The following is a 16,936-nucleotide window of genomic DNA, read 5'->3' as shown; positions in this document are numbered from 1 at the left end:
CACGAGACCGTGTTCTTGAAATGACGTAAACACTGACGGACTACTTCCACATTCCTGGGGAAACCCCTGGGAATTCGCTAGCACGAAAACATGCATAAGCGTTCTTTCTGATCATTTAGAACCTTTGTTCTTGGTCTCAGCGTTTCAGTATACATTGAGAAAAGTCAGAGAGCGTGACTGCATGATTGTTCACAAATATCCTCGCTACGGCCAATCCTAATGAACAAACGAAGAAATGCACATCTAAACTATCGACTCGATCCGTTCCTAGGCTGACATCGACCGTCTCCAGCAATCTATGAATTTACCTTAGTGTCTGTTTGACGCATCTTTATTCACCTTTCAATGATCGGCCAGTTGATTAATGATGACTAACACACGTAACCGCCACAGGTTCATTAACAACTTCGGAAATCTCCCCCGTCACGTTTATCGTGTCGGCCATTTTGACGTCTTGTACTTTATGTAAATGTATTACGACGCGCTGTCATTGTGACTGACTTACTGAGATAGTTCTTTACAGACCTTTCTCATCTAATGAGGATATGATTTGAACACATGTGCTGCGTAAGATGTTTCTGAAGAGCAAGTTGTGCATCCATACGCCCATGTCACGTCTCTTTTTAAGGAACTATTTTACTCCGCGATATCGCTGGTTGTTGCATGGCTGTCAGTGTCACACGTACTAAATAAAATTGTGTTTAGATCTTGGCCTACATCCTTTGAGGTAAGAAATTGTGATATTTTTTTTCAATTCTTAAGTACAGCACACTGAGCGTATATACTATCTGAACGAAGATGTTATGCTCAATTAAAATGCATGGAATATATTTGGTTCAAACGTTATATATTAGTAGTCTATCTTAATATGTATGATGTCATTCGATTCCTGGGTGCCGTTGTACAAAACAGCCTTTACTAAGGTTGAACTTAGTTACTAAGGTTAATCTTAAGGTAACCTTATCAAAACATTATGCCCGTTGCACAAAACTACCTTAGGACAACCTTAACGTGGACAGGATACTTAGCGGCAACCTTAACTAAGGTTGAACTCTTTAGTGAGGGAGACTCAATTATGTCCGTAGTTACGGTTGAGAGTTATCTCCCCTGCTCGCATCTGCAGACGACTAATATTGCTACTTCAACATGACACAGCCGTCTACCAGTGCACAGAAACGGTGTCGGCAATGAAACTTTACATCAAGTGAGCTGACACTCTTGGCCGATGAAGTCAAGTGTCGCAGCCATGTTTTATTCGCCTCATTTTCTTTCTTTATCCAAACCATGCAAATCTCCAATTTCAGAAAGAAATCCCCCTTTTCCTAAATATCTCAGCTGTCCACTGTCATTGCGTACGAACGCTGTGTTGGTCTTTCGACCAAAGAACGAACTTTGTCTACGAGACAGAAAATGGCTTCGCGAGTGAGTCGATAACGCGATATCAGGTCCAAGTCTGTCAGTGTCTCAAGCTGCATGGCGCGATCTCGGAAAACACGCTGTTTCCTCAAACTTCTCTCAGTTTCCTCACACATAAACAAGAAAGTAGCCATGTTGAAATTCAATGAAGTATCAACCTTAGCGTGGCTAAGGTTGGGTCTGACCAACCTTAAAATTTTCACCTTAACTAAGGCTACCTTAGCGTAAGGTAGTTTCATGCAACAGGGGGTCAACCTTAGTAAATGCCTAAGGTTAAAACTTAAGGATATAAGGTAACCTTAGCGCTAATGTTGTTTTGTACAACGGCACCCTGATGTCTAAAAACATACAAAAGTACATTGTATTCACGTTTCTAGCTACCCTGATTGCAAAGATATACGAATAAATATGTTTCAGCGTTTCACTAACGGCCATTTTGGATTTCTTAATTTTGTGGTGTTATCGTTCAAATCTCGGCCTGGCATACAGCAGATTTGCATTTATCACCCCTCAATACACTTATAAAGCTTATATGCCATAAATTACCAGAAAATGACTCCAGATTTATCAATTTCTCAAATCCGACCAAGTCTGTACTGAGGAGGAAGCACGCCGAGGGGCAAAGATGGCGGACGTGGACAAATGCGGGGCCTGTAAACATTACATTTCCGACATGGAAGAACTTTTTAGACGCACAAGAACTCAATCGTGAAGTTTAATACCTTCACAATAGTGATTATATTTATGTGAAGACTTGTCACTTGTTAAAACAAGTAAAACCCCATTGTTTTAGCTGCATTTAGAAACCCCTCGCAACACGGGGCATTTTTCTTTACAACCCATGTCAATTTCAGAACAGAAGAAAATCCTTTCCATGCGCCTGTCTGTGAACAAGATACGTGTAAAATAAAATTTGGTATGAAGTTTTGTCCCGAAAACACTACTCTGATTTCTCTTAGCAAACATGGGACATATATTATTGTGAGACATAAACCCTCATTTGTCGAAACTCAAAGAAAACGTAAATTCTAACGTAAAGTGTTTGTCTTTTCTAAATACATCTAAAACACTGCGATTTGTTGGTTTGTTTGTTTGTTGACCGCCGTCGTGGAAAACCACAGTCGTCAACATTCTTCAGCTATGAAGCTTTCTAGTGTCAGAATAAGAATGGAATGTGGCAAACAATATACCTGTGCGCGTGAACCATATCACACCAGTAAACATTTCAGTCACTCGGTTATTCTTCCCCGCCTTTAGGCGGGGAATAATACGGGAAACGTTAATTTTGTAGCATGTACGTCGACATGTTGGTTTATTTGAAATTTCAAGCCACGCATTAACGGAAACAAAACATACAAATCATGTGCGTGGAATGTTGATGCTATTCTTTTCCAGCAACAAGAGAAACTTCAAAATCGTCTTTATGTAGTTAATTGATGCATCTGACCGTTTCTGGTCATTAGCTGACATTGTTAAACCATTCATGTGTAATCCGATGTCCTTTTTTCCTCAAGGACTAATTTTCTGATTTTCACGGTGCATACAAAAGAAGAACTGTGCTCCAGAGATCGTAAATAACAGCATAATATAAAATATGTTCTGAATATGCTTATTCATGAACAACGACGACATTTCAATTTAAATGCAATATGGCTGAATTCCACATACCACACTTTTGATTGCTTGGATGCTCATGTTCACTGGAAATATTTGGAATAGTTATATTCCGTATTTTGAATTAACCCAGCCCCGCGTGTGCGGCGTTAATCAGTGTACCGCACATACCCACATGTGAAACGTTTGGTAGCAAAGTCAAAGCAAAATCGGAGTAGTCTGTCGGCGAATTTGCATCAAGGCTGTAGAATTTTCATTCGTTTAATGGAATTCAATGTACAGCCGTAGCTCTAGTTGCTATCACATATTTTGTGTTAACACCAAAGGCTATGAGGGGTATTTAGGTCATAATCAGTTTTATGGCCCCGTCACATGTGCTCCAAATATTGAAGCAGGGAAAACAAATTTTATAGAATCATTTCAACAAGCAATATTGATATCCCAGTCACTTTTGGTAACTTTTAATGATGTCTTTATTGCAATTTTTACGGATTTTGATTCGTATGCATTATTTGACTCTCATCAGCGGAATGGTTTGGGTCAGACTGATCCGAATGGACAAGCAGTTTTACTTCTGTTTAGTAGTATGGATGAATTGTTATGTTAAATCTTAACAGTATATCAGGCGACTATGCTTCTCGTAAGAGGCGACCAATGGGATCGGGTGGTCAGGCTTTGGTTGATGCATGGCATCGATCCCAATTGCTCATGATATTAATCACTGGACTGTCAGGTCCAGACTCGATTATTTACAGAACGCCGTTATATAGCTGGAATATTGCTGAGTGCGGCGTAAAACGACGAACTAATCAATCATCATCATATGAACTCAAACCAGTAATTGTTACAAGTAAACCACATTCCACAACAGTTACGGACACTGGATAAAAAAACAGTACATAGAAAAAGACCAAGTAACTCAACTCATCATGATCACAATTACTACTATTCGTTGAAAGAAAGAAATACAAAAAAGAAACTGACCAAAAAACGTAAAACAAGAGACGAGGAATCTCGGTTATTGATTAGTCCCGGTATTGAAATGTTCTCCAACTACGTGATAATATTTTGAGTATGTGCATCTGTGGTTGTGACAAAAAGACCTTAACTCTAGTAGTATGACTTTTTTGCCATATGGAGCCCTTAGCATTTTCACTTACATTATTATAACCAAATGTCAAGTGTAAAAAGAATGTGATCTATTATTTGAGTAGGTTCATCTGCCAATGTTGTTGGCAGTTTTGATATTATTTCCACATGTTTGCATTTGTGCCAGAAATTGCTTCCATTTCCTTCGATCTACTCTTTAAATAAAGACACAGGTTAGAATAGGTCTTCAGCCACCCATGCTTGCCGTAAGAGGCGACGAACAGGATTGGGTAGTCAGGATCGCCGATTTGGTCGATGCATAACATCATATTCCAATTGCGTAGTTCGATGCTCTTGGTGTCAATCACTGGATTATCTGGTCCAGACTCACGCCGTCATATGGCTGGAATACTGCTGAGTGCGGCGTTAAACAAGAAACTAATTTTAAATAGACCTACCCTATACAAATGTATCAACTGTATTGCCCAATACTCAAAGTAAATAATATTTTTTTCCACAACAGCGTTGTGGTTATAATTATGCTCCTTCATGCCTTTCAGTAACATCATACTTATGCGTTTGTGAGGCATCACATATGGCGGGGAACTTTGATGCTCTGCATCAATGTTTTCTTGTGTGTAACCTACGGGTGATAAATAAGTTTTATGTGAGTGGTTAGACGTTTTTCGTGCCGTTTTGACAATATCATGATATGTCTTACCCGATGTATTTATTCCCCTTAATAACTGTCCAGAATATACTGAAATTAAACCAATATGAAGATAAACATCAAACCATTATCTTAGTGGGTAAATAAAAAACCTGGAATGCAATTTTAAGAAATAAGAATCGTTGATTATAAGTCTGATAGCTTCAATAAGGTTTTCTTGTAGGCCTTATCATTTCAATTTCTCCCCGACGTCGGTAAATATGGTGATTCATTAATTTTATTACCCACCCATACACACATACAATCAGTAATTCAAGAGTATATTATTTCGTTATTTAATTATAGTATGGAATAGTTAATAAATTACGACCGACCCATTTCAAGAGCGTATGTAGAAGGAAAACACGTCAAATACACATACTGATATTTTAAATTATATAGCAAGTTTCTGTAAGATTTTAGAATAGTATGGCATCCAAACTTTAGGGGAATTTCCGATCAAATAGAGAACCATGGGGATACTGGATTGAAGAATTTCCAAAATACTTGGAACATTTTCAAGCTTGTGAATCCTAACTCCTCACCAATTTATGGATTGCTATGGAAACATATTTCGTCAGGTCAAATGATACGCGATCACTGTTCGGTGGAAAGTGCACTTACAAGTTAATTTATCGTATCTTTATTTCAAACAATACTACTTTACAATGTTCAACAACATTACTAAAATCAGTCTGCATCACCATTTTGAAAACCGCACGCCCTGCCGGCGGGATTTGACACATCGTTCGATAGCACCCGAACGTCCGCGGAGAGAGCGAAGAAAGCGCTTAAAAGTGCCCCGGCCTATTGAACGCAGGCCGGACTGTGTTCAGTCATGTGAAATTCTGATTTGGTGTAGCAATTTCTGGATACTACCCTTTCCGCCATCTTGCTCATTTGGAGTGTCAGGATGGACTGGACGGATCTCATCAGGTCCTGCGAAATGATGCATTGTAACTCGTCGGTCAGCAATAACCATGCGCTGGATAGCCTCCATTTAAATATCAATACGTGATATCTTTAGGACGACGAAACCAAGTGTCATCTTCTGCCTCGCCTAAATTCAGCAGCTTATTTCTTAACAGTTGTATTTGAAGCCTCAAGCCTGCGTATCATATTTCCATTTATTTCCTTTGGTAACATGCTTTATTATGAAGGTTTTCTCCACTTCTGTCAAATTCTCGAAAACAGATGCAGTTATCTGACTGTAACTTCTTGTTACGTCTTCAAATAGATGACATACTTCATACACGTATTCTAAGCCCTCATAACAAAACGCAATATCTTGGAGACCACAAACGTTTTCGATTTACCCTCGACACTGAACAGTTAAACTGTACTTAACTCTCATTCACCATCGTTGTTGATAATTGTCCAAGTGAACTTGAAACATATTTGTGATTAGAGATCATCAGCCGTACATATGTGAATATTGTCAGTGTATCACAGAAATGAGATACCATACATAGGTTACCAAAACACTTTACTCAAAGCCATACACAGAAGTAAAGATAATGTAATTATAGTAAACTCATATAAAAACAACAATTAAAACGGAAACAATGATGCAACATAAGGTGAAATACAGACAAATGTAGCCACTAACAGCTTTATTTCATACACAGTGAGCCGAGTGGGTGGACATTGTCTTCAAGATGAACACTGTCTTCCATTCAACTCTTTCTGTGAGAACAATCGATGCCGCTGCGGACACTATTTCTACGCTAACGATACAGTTTGTATGATCAGTGCGTCTCCCTCCCCACCTGTCTTGACGTAACATGCTACACCTGGTGTAATTCACTCTTGTAGACAAGGATTTTAATCATTTCTAATATGTTTTACTCTATATGTCCCTGTAATAATCCATAAACGATTTTCGCCTCATGTGACTTGCAGGTAAACTCTCTTTAATCGGCGATTCTGGGTGTAAGTCTTTCTCAGTTAGCGAGTTGGGTTTAAAGCGGCTTTATGCATTATCACCCAGTTTCTACTTATTGTGGGAGGAAACCCAACGATGTGCCATCACGTGTACTTGTTCACACCTTGCTCTTGTTTCTCCTTAGAAGTTGGTTTGTCTGCATGGTGCACAGAGGACTTCCAGTGTCGGCCGGAGCACTCTCAATGTGATGCTGGAGCTTGTCTGTGTAAACCGGGCTATGACACACAGTTTGGAACAGGGCAGTGTTCAGGTAAGAATCATGTTGACATGCCCCTCTTAGATATATACAATTTCATTTTCGATATATATACTCAGCAAAAAAAGAAACGCAAAGGTATTAAAATAGTAAATATCTCGCCGACTGTTGCCGACATGCAAACAAAATTAATACAAAAAATGAATTGGTCATTCCTGCATGGATTGGGATTGATTTGTTTGGAAAGCATGAGGTACTGCAGACATTTGGTGAAAAAATTGAAAAATCACAAAAACAAAACCATGTGAGAGCCTGGCACCGAAACACACCAACATGAAATGCACGTGCAACATCTCTTACTTGGCTATAAAAACGTTGGTTTTTCATTTGCATGCCACCACAATCTTACAGCAAGTGAATAACGAAAACATGCCACGACTGAAGCCCAATACCAGGACTGAGCTGGATATCAGCCCAGACAGTGTGGAACTGTTTAAGGGCTGAAGGTATTCACGCTACACGACTAGATTTGATGGACCTACATCGTCGGCTGGTACGTCAATGGTGTCAAGGTCACGGAGTATGGCTACAACTGCAATTGAGTCACGTTTTATGCTTCGCTGTGCAGACGTCGTGTTTACTGGTATCGCGGGTAACGTTATGCATGAAACTGCATACAGGGAGAGGACAGATTTGGTGATGGTAGTGTAATGATGTGGGCAGCCATCTCCTACACTGGTAGAACGGACCTAGTGCAAGTTCTGGGAAATTTAAAGGCACAATGTTACATGGATGAGATTCTTCAGCCACACATGCTTCCCATTATGCAACAACCGAACGCCTTTTTTAAATAAGACCTCACGCAGCAAGACTGACAACATACTTTTTCAGGAATCACAACATTCACCAAATAAAACATTTATGGGATACCAGTCAGTTTTGGACTTGAATGGTGGCCATACAAAATACTGAGAACAGATGACCTTCACCTTGAAACCTACTGTTCTATAAGAACCTGGGTCAATGACAATAATGTATGTCAATTTTGAACAATCGATTACCATCTGTTGATTATTTATATTATATATAAAATATACATCTAAACTCATCTGTGTGGTTTTTGTTTGCAGAGTAATATATCAAAGTTTGTTCAATACAATGTTGTCATTAAATTTCCTTCACCAAGTTTCCCTTCTTCAAATTTCTGGTGGGTTGTTTTAAAAGCTCATCAATGAAAAGCCTTTTGAAACCATATAAACCTTGAATTTCATAATCATGGTTACAGATTACCTGATCCAGTTGTTTTTTATGGCAATGATCTCAATAATGATAAATTATATATTTTTTCAGCATGTGCAACACTGACAAATCCTATCTTTCTACTCTTCCTGATGCCTGTCATCTCTATAAGGTGTGACTACAGATAGAACATATCAGGCTACCACATCCTCCTGATCATCTGTGGAATATGACTACATCTAGAACACATCACAGCTACCTTCTCCTGATGCCCATCTTCCTGTCATCTGTGGAATATGACTACATCTAGAACACATCACAGCTACCTTCTCCTGATGCCCATCTTCCTGTCATCTGTGGAATATGACTACATCTAGAACACATCACAGCTACCTTCTCCTGATGCCTGTCTTCCTGTCATCTGTGGAATATGACTACATCTAGAACATATCACAGCTACCTTCTCCTGATGCCCGTCTTCCTGTCATCTGTGGAATATGACTACATCAAGAAACCATTGCAGATACCTTCTCCTGATGTCTGTTCATGGAGTGCAATAATGCACCGACTCTCCTGTGATGTGATGTGTTTGCCATAGTGACACTTGTGTCAGGCATAGAAGGAAGAGAATCAAACTATTTGCCAGTATTGTCATCTAAAAGCGGATGTTATTCTTCTAAATTGAAACTATTCCTGAAGAAAATCTTTTTATTTTTTTGTTAGAAAACAAGTAAATCTCAGCAGCATTTCAGCTGAATATGTCAAATTGTGTCATATGAAAAAGAACACTGCAATAAATACATTATTCATGAAAATGAACAAAGGCAATTATTGAAATAATACAAGTACACCAAATAAGTCAGTTCGCTTACAGTCCTGTGGAAGATAATCAACATTTTTAACTACAAGAAGACACTTCACAGTTGATTCAACATAAACTGAATTCTCTCCCATGCTTTTTTATTCATAAACTTCACTGAAATTAACTCCCTTTGCCTTCCAAGGCATTTTGTATATTTACAGAGTTGGAAAATAAAGGTCGCGTTCGATGTCATCTTAAAGATACAAAATGTCCCACCTCCAACCTGACCTAGGAATGTGTGGCATATGGCTATGAATCCTGCCAATGTGCTAACCAGACAGTGCCACTCTGCCACATGTCCCAAGCTGTAGGAAGCACTTGCACACACTGCAAGTATGTTTAAGTGGTGTTCATAATAACTGTATTTAACAATGCCAGAAGTAAATATACAGCTAATGAACTAGCCCTCACTCACTCAATGTGCTGCAGCACCGTCGGACACATGATGTGTCGTCTTAATTACATCTAGAATATCATTCCTATCGCTAAATACTTCAAATAAACAGTAATACATTTATCCAAATATCACTGTACTGTTATTGTCCGTTATCTGCTGGTCTTTGTAGGGCAATGAAACAGCCAATAATGAAAAGCTTGTATTAAATCTGAACAGGCCTAACCAAAGTACACAGAGGTTATTGTTATCACTTGCATATCACACTTATTACAGTATAAACACATTCCTTGAACATCATCTAATTTCTACACCCAACAATAGCACAGCCTCTCTTTCAATCTTGCTATGTATGACGTTGACCTCTTCCTGCGTCAAGGTTTTTTCCATATGCCGGTAGATGATACGGTAGCAGTGACTCTGTCGTTGTTTCTTTGGATGAAGGAATTCATCCACAAGGTTGACCTGCTCCACAAGGTCACCACCAACTGAGCGCACAAGGTCATAGAAATCATTTGGTGTAAAGCTGTCGGGAACCCAGAATGAAATGTCATTTGTACACTGTGGATACTGGCTGACTGGCTGGAATCAGACAATAGTGATAGGTCTTGAAGTAGTGATGTACACAAAAAGCTCCAGTAATCACAATCAACCTTTTGTTGAAGTGTCAAGATCAGTTATGTATTTAAGTTTTTTATTTGATGTGGAAAACTAAATTCTCAAATTTTGTCATTTTCCCTACAACAAAGACATTGGGGCATTAAACATGGTAATAGTGATCAGAAATAGGAATCTGTGTCTTCATGAAACATAAAATGCATGACAACACAGAATCCATGTCGCACAACCAGGCAGTGCAGTGTGAGTAGGACCTGAACCTAGTGTCATGTTCACTACACAGTGACACTGATGGTGTTTGGGGAGCAGACGCACACTAACTCACATTCTGATTCATGCTGGTGGCTGAGCATGCATACATGGAAGATTTTTAGAATGAACACACTTTCACTTCAGCAATGAAAAACAAAACAGAAATTCAACCTTGCACCTTCAAAATGATTAAAAAAAATTCAATCTAATTATGAAATGCAAAATCAGTACAAACAATTACAAAAGTTTCTGTCATGGTGAGTAGTATAGGTAATGGTGATACTGGACCACTTCCACTGGAGCCAGATTTATATACCTATACTGCTACTCCAGGGGAGTTTTTTTATGCAAAAATGATGATGCGATTCAACTATTGTCATGAGACTAAACTAAATTGTAATGAAAATATTCTTTATTATTTTTACTCATACGCATACCATTATTTTGAACAAAGTGATATTCAATAGTTTTACTAAGTTCTTCGTTCATTTTGCTAGGAGACCAGACTATATATTCTTTTTCGAAATTGGAAAGAATCAATTGATGACTGTTTTTGGTTGGTTTGACATCACTGATATAATATATACCCTGTGGTAATTCTCGCCATTTGATTGGCTTGTAATGCTCCATTATTATATACTTAAGTAAGCATTCGTCTAAATTATTGTATTTTTATGTGGTGTGATCCAACGATAGGAAACAATCTATTTTTAATCTCCAACCAGTTCTTTGGTTTTAGGCATGGAATAATTGACGCGCTTGTTGTCGCCCCTGTTCTATGAACTTTTTTTATCATCTTCGATAATACCACTGATATTACGAGAATTGGATCGAATCTCCTGCTTCGTTGCATTGTATTTGGTGAGTTCTGACAACACTAAACGTAACTCCTCCTCGGATATCTTACAATCAGCCAGTGCTGTTGAAATATGATCCTGAATGCTGTTCAACTTTGCTTCGGCAGGTATCCGAATATTATCATGTTTTAATGCTTTCTTTTGCAACTTACGAGAAGTAAATTTTATCGTTATTCCTGCCAGTCCTGAGACTCCGGCGGTTACTTCCATACCAAGTACGATAGGCGCCGCGGTTATAGTTGATAATAAACCAACACCGGCTACACCGAGTTCCATGCCAGCTGTTACAAGCGCAGTGTCAACTCTGTCGAGAGCATTCACAGCTCTGCGATACTTTTTATACAATCCGACTCTCAACTCCCTCTCCTTCTCTATTTGATGTTTTATGTCGCTTATTTGATGTAATTGAAATCCATCAACAGTATCCATCTTTTCAGATGCTTCATAGAGCACCGGATATAAACCCATAATATATATTATTATGTCATATAATAATCTTTAATTGATCTTGCTTTAATGTTTTGAGAGTATACATCAACCTTATTAAATGTATATTATATTGCATAGATATCTAAGAAAGAGAAAAGCTGTCACCTTTATTAACTTGGACTCCCTTAAGGGTGATACTCCCATATAAATAATACTACTACGTTGACGCTTGTGTTTCTTAAGCCATTTAATTGATAGAGCTGGTAATAGTTGGAACGCATCTCTTCTGGTGCATCTCCAAACAAGACTTTAATAATAAGTGTAGAAAGATCAGGTATAGCATTCAAGTTATCTTTAATATCATTGAATTCTGTAACCAAATTTAAACTAACATTTTTTTAATGCTGGACGACTCAATAACATGACCTGGGTTTTTGGGCAGGGGAGCGACTAACACACTCTTTCGTTTTGAGGGGATATAAGCCCCGAGTACAATCCCACTATTTATTATCTTAGTTAATTGATGTCCCTTACCCATCATCACATATGGTAGAACAATGACGATATTCAGTAGCCACTCGATTTTGCTTCGACCATAGTCCATTTATTATCATCATTGCGAGTAAGATTGTATGAAGTGTTTTTATTGAGACTACTAACGTCGACATCACTTAAATCTCCTAGATTAGCTGTGAATACAACTTCTTTCTGCTTGTATACATTATCTTGTAAGTGTAAAGCGTATAACTTGCCATCGGTACCGTGTTTAACGAATCAACCATTATTTATAATATGGAGTGTAACACTCAAGTATCCTATATGTACAGGTTGATGTTTTACATATAATACAGAAATTTTGAGGTCTGAAATAATGCCCCGCTTTAACTTTTTATATTGTAATGATGAGAGTAGGTGAGTGAATATGGTTTTACACCGCTTTTAGCAATATTCCAGCAATATCACGGCGGGGGACACCAGAAATGGGCTTCACACATTGTACCCATGTCGGGAATCGAACCCGGGTCTTCGGCGTGACGAGCGAACGCTTTAACCACTAGGCTACCCGACCGCCCCTGTAATGATGAGAAAGATTCCGTTCTACCGCTATTGTATTTTTCATCTTTGACTGGAATAGCTCTTACCAGAGTTGAAGGACTTTCGAGTTGAATATTATCCGTCATACTGACCTGATCAAGATGGATGCACAACTCTTTATAGGGAACTAAATCAGGCACTTTAACTCCATGCAATGTTGTGTAGGGTGGTATTAATATTACTCCTCTTCTTACAAATCCAAGTGAAGCTGCTAAGCCCGATTCAAGAAGTAAATGCTTTTGTCCAGTGTTTAAAATCAGCATCCCATTTGACTCATTTTGTGTGAGACAAGCTCCCAAAGGCTTAAAAATTTCCTCATTGAGTGAACATACGCTGTAATAAGCATCAGATATAGTGTGATGTTTTCTATTTATTAATATTTTATTATTATCTCTCGCATCACTTATATTGGTCCACCACAGGTAATACGTTACATCGCATAGAGCGACTTCAAGTTGCCCAGCCGAGTTATCGATAGTATGAAGCAGTTGAATAGACTGACCATCTGTTATTCCTGGGAGTGTAACATACATATTAAATATACAAAGATACTATATCATAACTTAAATATGAAATCAACTTAAATTCAGTCGATTTTAGTAAGAGCCTCTGTTTTTTTGTTCATTTCCCTGATATCTTTGAAAAATACAGGGTCACGGCAACTAGCGATAAAATGGTGCATGATTAGTTCCACAATCCAATGCAATTTTGGCAGAACCAGTTAAACTTTGTCATATGGTGTGCCACAACAGGATGTGGTGTATCTCTTTATGCCCCAGGATCTGAATTAAAAAGTCTGATTTATTATTTCACGTGTACTATCAGATTAGACGTATTCTTACAGAAATTAGTGCACCATTATCGCAGGATCGAGCATGGAATTCCACAAATAATCCGTACAATAGGTTCGCCTATGAGCGTATTTTCAGGAATTTGATATTTCTATGAGTAAAGATTGGCATATTAAAGGACTTAACAATGGTCTAGGTGTTCCTTTTAGTGGACAAAAAACTGTTAAAGAAGACAGTGATGATTTAGTTAAAAAAACTCATCAACCATTTGATCTATTTAGGTTGTAACAGAAAAACAATCTTTTTGTAAGATTGCATAATCTTAATCATGGCTGGGAACTTTCGTGTAACGATTGGAGAGGAGATCTTATGAGTTTTAAGTGTGGTTTAGCTTATATTGTTACAAAATTTGTGCAATTAAACGATACAGCAAACGCTTGGAATGAATTTCTTAATGATAAAACAGAAAATAATTTTACTAACCCAGGAGTTGTAAGAGTTAATGAATCAATAAGAACTTATGTATGGGCAATTCTTGGTGCACAGTCGCAAACACGAACAGGAATAATTGGTTCTGGGACGGCGCTCGATACGCAAACGTACCATCGTCAATAAAACGTTATCAAGATGTATTACAGTACGCTCAATCCAAAGTAGACTACATTAATGGGGCAGGACTATACATGTCTCCGAGTAATATGGAACTTAAGATCGGTCAAGTGATATGCTATAGTAATAAAATTGTTATTGCAACCGATCACAAAAAAACAGGTATAAATTCAGATATTAACACCGAATCAATAATGCAAACAAACACAGGCGAAATGGGAATAGTCAAGCCACAGACACCACATGTTTCACAGCCATCTACTGACGCACAACCACAAGTGCCACCACATATTGCCGATAAAAATCAACAACATATCGATGAAAAAACAGCACTTATAGTAGGTGGAATCGCGGAATACTGGCAATGGTTATCCCCTGTTCTCTGAACAATGTTTTAATTTCATCGGCCAGTGTAGTATCTTTGTTGAAGACTTGATCTATAGTTCCTCAAATTCGATTGATTTGTGAATGAAGTGCCTTTCTATTACTAGCCGCTTCGAGGCGGGCCAATCTTTCGTCTTCTAAGTTACGCAGTCTTTCAGTGTCTACTGAATTCATCACCCGCCTGTTCAAGTTTTGTTTTCTCATAAGCAATATGCTTGTCGAGTTCAGATAGCTTTGCTATATTATTGATGAGTTCTCCCCGCATTGTTTGCATTGCCTTGTCAAGACCTCGTAGTTCCCTAATACTGAGCCCCGAGTATGGTGATACCTGTAACGTGGAATTATCGTAGTCCGTCCGCTAGCTTCGAGCTTTCTTCCTAATTATCTTTATCTATGGTACCGAGTTCAGTACGCACAGTCTGAAGAACCTTAGTAGTCTTCTCAGAAAGTTTACTTGTGAGTAGTCTACAAAACCTAATTCATTACGAACTGTGTTGATGCAATGTTTACTAGCTATTGTAGACAAGGCTAGGGGCTTACGAGTACGAGAATTCATAAGATCAATATCAGTTGCAATATTCCTTTACTATCTATTGTAAACTTTGAAAAGTCACGACAAAGAGGAGTTTCTCTTAAGGCATCATAATAATCATTAACGGCTGGTTTCAAAAGTTCATTGTTAAGATTCATGAAGCTGGTTTTATCAGTACCCTCTTCGATTGTACTAGTATCAGTTAGGTTATCTAGATTAATATCATCCATTTTTATATTAAGCATAAGGTTACATAATTTCAATATAACAATGTCTTCGCAATACGGACGCAAGTCAAACCCACAACGCAGACTTCGGGATAAATTAGGGGTCAAAGCAATTCGACTGTCTGTTACTGTACCTGAGTACCATTGATAAGAATCAAATACTTCCGGTTCGCTTTCCTAATCTCAGCGCACACGATGTGTTAGTTCCAGGAAAATCTCGGCGCACATGATGTGTTAGTTCCAGGAACTCTCATTTACAATTAGTTTGAATTCTACAGACGCTAGCAGAGAGCACGTTCAGAACATAGGTCATTTGATTGTTAAGAAAATTGCGATTAAAATTAGCGGTAATGAAGTTTCGAGTATTGACGACAGCGATGTATACTTCTGTTACATGGATCTCTGGAGAACGGCTAAAGAACGGGAAAACTTACAGTACCAAGGTATTTGTAATCGGAACACATTGAGACTGCGTGTGTGTGCTGATAGTGGTGATAATACCGTCGTAGGAGATAAGGCTGTTGCTGATGCATTAGGAAACCGATTCTATATTCCGCAAGATTTTGAATTACACGATAGTCACACGCCCTTCTATCAAGCATCCCTTGGTGATAGGTTAGAATACGAACTTACTTTTAATGACTACGGTAGAGTAATCAAAGCTACTGAAGGTAGCTATTCTATTGACAATATCCCACTGGAGTATGATATGATAACAGATCCTGATTTAGCCAGACAAATTTGTAACCAGTATAGTGGAAGTTTAGCCATTTTGTACGATCGCGTGCTTCGACACCGAAAGATCACCAGGAACAAAAGAGATACGACGTGGAATATCAATCTAAACGTCCTCGCTAGATCATTGGAGGGTATTTTAATGTTGTTTGAAAACCCCTCTGAAGCATTTGCAAGAGATACCGAGGCGTTCTACAACCCCAAGATTACAAAAGTAAAATTGACTATCGAGTATGTGCCTAATCAACTATATAGTCAAGGTACGGGGCATATCTACAGTGGGATGAGATTAAAAAACTCCCTTCTATAAAACGTAGCCCAGAAGTTAACGAGGTCGTGAAAGATCTGTCTTTCGGGGATGTATTGATGCGAACCACAGACGATGACCAACTACACGGCAGTGAGCGGAGAATAGAAAATGCCAGTGAGGGTGTTACTATACACATAACGAAGCTCTTCGAAGTGGCTGGTAAATTAAACATATATTTGTATGTGATTATGGACGTGCAACTTATTATACAGAATGGAAGATTCGTGCAAGCGATCTATTAATAATTATTTACCTAAAGAACCGCACTGCGCCATAATCTGCGGGCAAACTGGTTGCGGAAAAACGTCTTTTATTCTCGATATTTTACAAAGTCATTATCTATCGGGATGTTTTCAATCATATTATTATTGTGCCCGACTATAAGCGTTAATAAAACATACCTATTGAGAGATTGGGAAATGAATGATTCTGGGGTGTACAAAGTTGATCCGTTTACAAGACTGTTTACGAGTATGTCACGAAAAATACAAAGGAGAATCAACCCTTTTCATAATAGATGACTGCAGTGCGAGTAAAGAACTTACAAAAAAGAAAGATATGCTTTCATATTTAGCATTCTCCGGAAGACATAGTCAGCATAGCGTTTTGGTACTTACTCCAAAATACAACTCT

General features: G+C 38.3%; 2 protein-coding genes across 2 annotated transcripts in view; one reads left to right on the top strand and one right to left on the bottom strand.

Moving 5' to 3' along the window:
• Positions 1 to 8,900, top strand: part of LOC139454208 (uncharacterized) — a 25,025-nt gene extending 16,125 nt beyond the window's left edge. The window contains exons 5-7 of the mRNA XM_071235781.1: positions 6,457 to 6,579; positions 6,898 to 7,023; positions 8,320 to 8,900. Coding sequence (XP_071091882.1) covers positions 6,457 to 6,579; positions 6,898 to 7,023; positions 8,320 to 8,396 — 326 coding nt within the window. The 3' untranslated portion in view covers positions 8,397 to 8,900. The remainder of the gene's footprint in view (positions 1 to 6,456; positions 6,580 to 6,897; positions 7,024 to 8,319) is intronic.
• LOC139454207 (phenylalanine--tRNA ligase, mitochondrial-like) overlaps positions 6,360 to 16,936 on the bottom strand; it is a 23,130-nt gene continuing 12,553 nt past the window's right edge. The window contains exon 5 of the mRNA XM_071235780.1: positions 6,360 to 10,046. Coding sequence (XP_071091881.1) covers positions 9,762 to 10,046 — 285 coding nt within the window. The 3' untranslated portion in view covers positions 6,360 to 9,761. The remainder of the gene's footprint in view (positions 10,047 to 16,936) is intronic.

This window comes from Haliotis cracherodii, unplaced genomic scaffold (assembly GCF_022045235.1).
Source record: "Haliotis cracherodii isolate W230 unplaced genomic scaffold, xgHalCrac1.p SCAF_10, whole genome shotgun sequence".
Classification (NCBI taxonomy): Eukaryota; Metazoa; Mollusca; class Gastropoda; order Lepetellida; family Haliotidae; genus Haliotis; species Haliotis cracherodii.
Note: the sequence above shows the minus strand (reverse complement) of the source record. Positions and strands in the feature narration are given on the sequence as shown.